General features: G+C 39.9%; 1 protein-coding gene across 1 annotated transcript in view; it reads left to right on the top strand.

Moving 5' to 3' along the window:
• Window positions 1-1,966, top strand: part of MLNR (motilin receptor) — a 4,352-nt gene extending 2,386 nt beyond the window's left edge. The window contains exon 2 of the mRNA XM_019523809.1: window positions 646-1,966. Within this exon, the coding sequence (XP_019379354.1) occupies window positions 646-959 (314 nt within the window). The 3' untranslated portion in view covers window positions 960-1,966. The remainder of the gene's footprint in view (window positions 1-645) is intronic.
• Window positions 1,967-1,994: the final 28 nt, after the last annotated feature.

The following is a 1,994-nucleotide window of genomic DNA, read 5'->3' as shown; positions in this document are numbered from 1 at the left end:
GTCCCCTAGTCTCTCCTCAAAGGGCTTGGATGTACAAGTCATTTTAGAAAAGATATACGTACATGGCAGCATATCCCAGAGCCCTAGGAACAGAGCACCTCATCCACACAAAAAACTAGAGTAGCCAAACAGCACAGCCTCTTTCAACATGCGTGCCTTAAAAGACTAAGCCTACAGGAAACACAGACTCACTGGGCACTTCCACTAAACCCCACTCTCTTTTTCCATCTGGTTTTTCTGTTTTCCTACAACATGAATGAAGCTGCAGATGTTTTGCAGATTTCTTTGTTTTTACTCTGGTCTCTGATAGGGATGTTACAGCTGGTTACAATGTCAAAATCTCTGAAGCGTGAGTGCTTCTCTCCGGTTCAGGTAATTTCTATGCAGAGAGGAGTGACTGGAGAGATTTTCAATTGCCTTATTTTGTCCCGAAAAGTAGTAAATAAACCTGATGCTGTTCACAGTTTGATAACTTGATATCAGTCTAACTTCTTTGCCTCACTAGTGTTCCCCCTGTTTTACACATTGTGAATGAGAGCAGAATCAGGTTCTCAGATACAGTTTGATACCTGGTCATGAAAAATCTTAGCAGTTCAATCATTCGATATCCTGACTCTCTGTTTCTGTGTGTTTTTTTTCTTGCAGCTGTGGTGGTTCTGGCATTTGTAATTTGCTGGTTGCCATTCCATATTGGCAGGATCATATTTATAAACACTCAGGATACCAAGATGATGTTTTTCTCCCAGTACTTCAATATATTTGCTTTTCAGCTCTTCTATCTGAGTGCATCCATCAACCCTATCCTCTATAACCTCGTTTCAAAAAAGTACAGGGCAGCAGCCTACAAACTATTGCTGCCACACAGATCTGGACAAAGTGCTTTTACCGTTACGAGAGATACTGGAGGCTGCACAGAGACCAGTGCCAGCATCAGAAATGAATACATAACCACTTTCTGAGACTGGTCTGCTGATTTCACCGAGGCACTTTTCAGGATACTTTCTGTAAGTGAAGGGCAGTTCATTTTAGCATTGCAGTTATAAAAGGATGGGCATTTATTGTTACTTATGAATTTTATTCTCAAGTGGTATTTTTCCTTAATATTTGTTTTTTGTGTTAACACAGAAAGTTAGCAATATCAAGAGTAACATGCAACTAATGCAAAGCAAAAGTTGTCATTATTACACCTGTTGTCGTTATTACGCCTCAGTTGTCATATGTAGCTACGTACAATTTTAAGGACTCAAAGCTATGGTGCCAAATAGGGAAGCTATGTTGTTCAGTAACTGAGAGATTCCAAGAGCTTTTACCCTTTTAAAACTTATTTCTCACGAACAAAATAAATATGCAGGGGCAAGGATCCATCACCATGAATGTCCTTGCAGAAATGGCCAAATCCTGCAAACAGGAGTAATTGGTCCTGTGAATAATATTAGTGTATTCTCCCCAGTTAAGAGCTACTCCTGTGCACACCTGTTTGTATAGATCCCAAGGCCCAGGAGATCTCTATACATGAACCAGTGCACTATGTCTTAAATGATTTTTAAATCCCAACATTGTTGATTATCTCCTTACTAAATAAATTGAAAGAATTAGCTCAATTTAAGTTAACTTGCTAACTATAACTGAGCCTACAAGTTCTAAAAACAAATTAGTTGGGAAGAGCAACTTGAAAATAAGTTATTATTACTTCCAAAGACTCACAATATGTTGCCTATGCACAAAGAAACTTGACTACACTAATGGAAATCAGGAACAGTTCCATAGTAACTAAGGGCACCTATACATGAGTGGAAAGGCTGCTCCAACTCACTGGAATTCCAGCACATCAGAGCAGACTCAATTAATCGAGTCTGCTGGAGTGTGGCAATTGCCGCACTCCAACAGCCTCCCGCATCTTGTGGATCAGCATCCCCATGCTTAAAAATGGTGATGGAGCGTTTGAACTAAAGTTCGTTGAACGTTGAATAAGCTTTAGTTCAAGTGCCCCGCCA

This window comes from Gavialis gangeticus, unplaced genomic scaffold (genome assembly GCF_001723915.1).
Source record: "Gavialis gangeticus isolate Ggan-Ray unplaced genomic scaffold, GavGan_comp1, whole genome shotgun sequence".
In the NCBI taxonomy this organism is placed as follows: Eukaryota; Metazoa; Chordata; order Crocodylia; family Gavialidae; genus Gavialis; species Gavialis gangeticus.
Note: the sequence above shows the minus strand (reverse complement) of the source record. Positions and strands in the feature narration are given on the sequence as shown.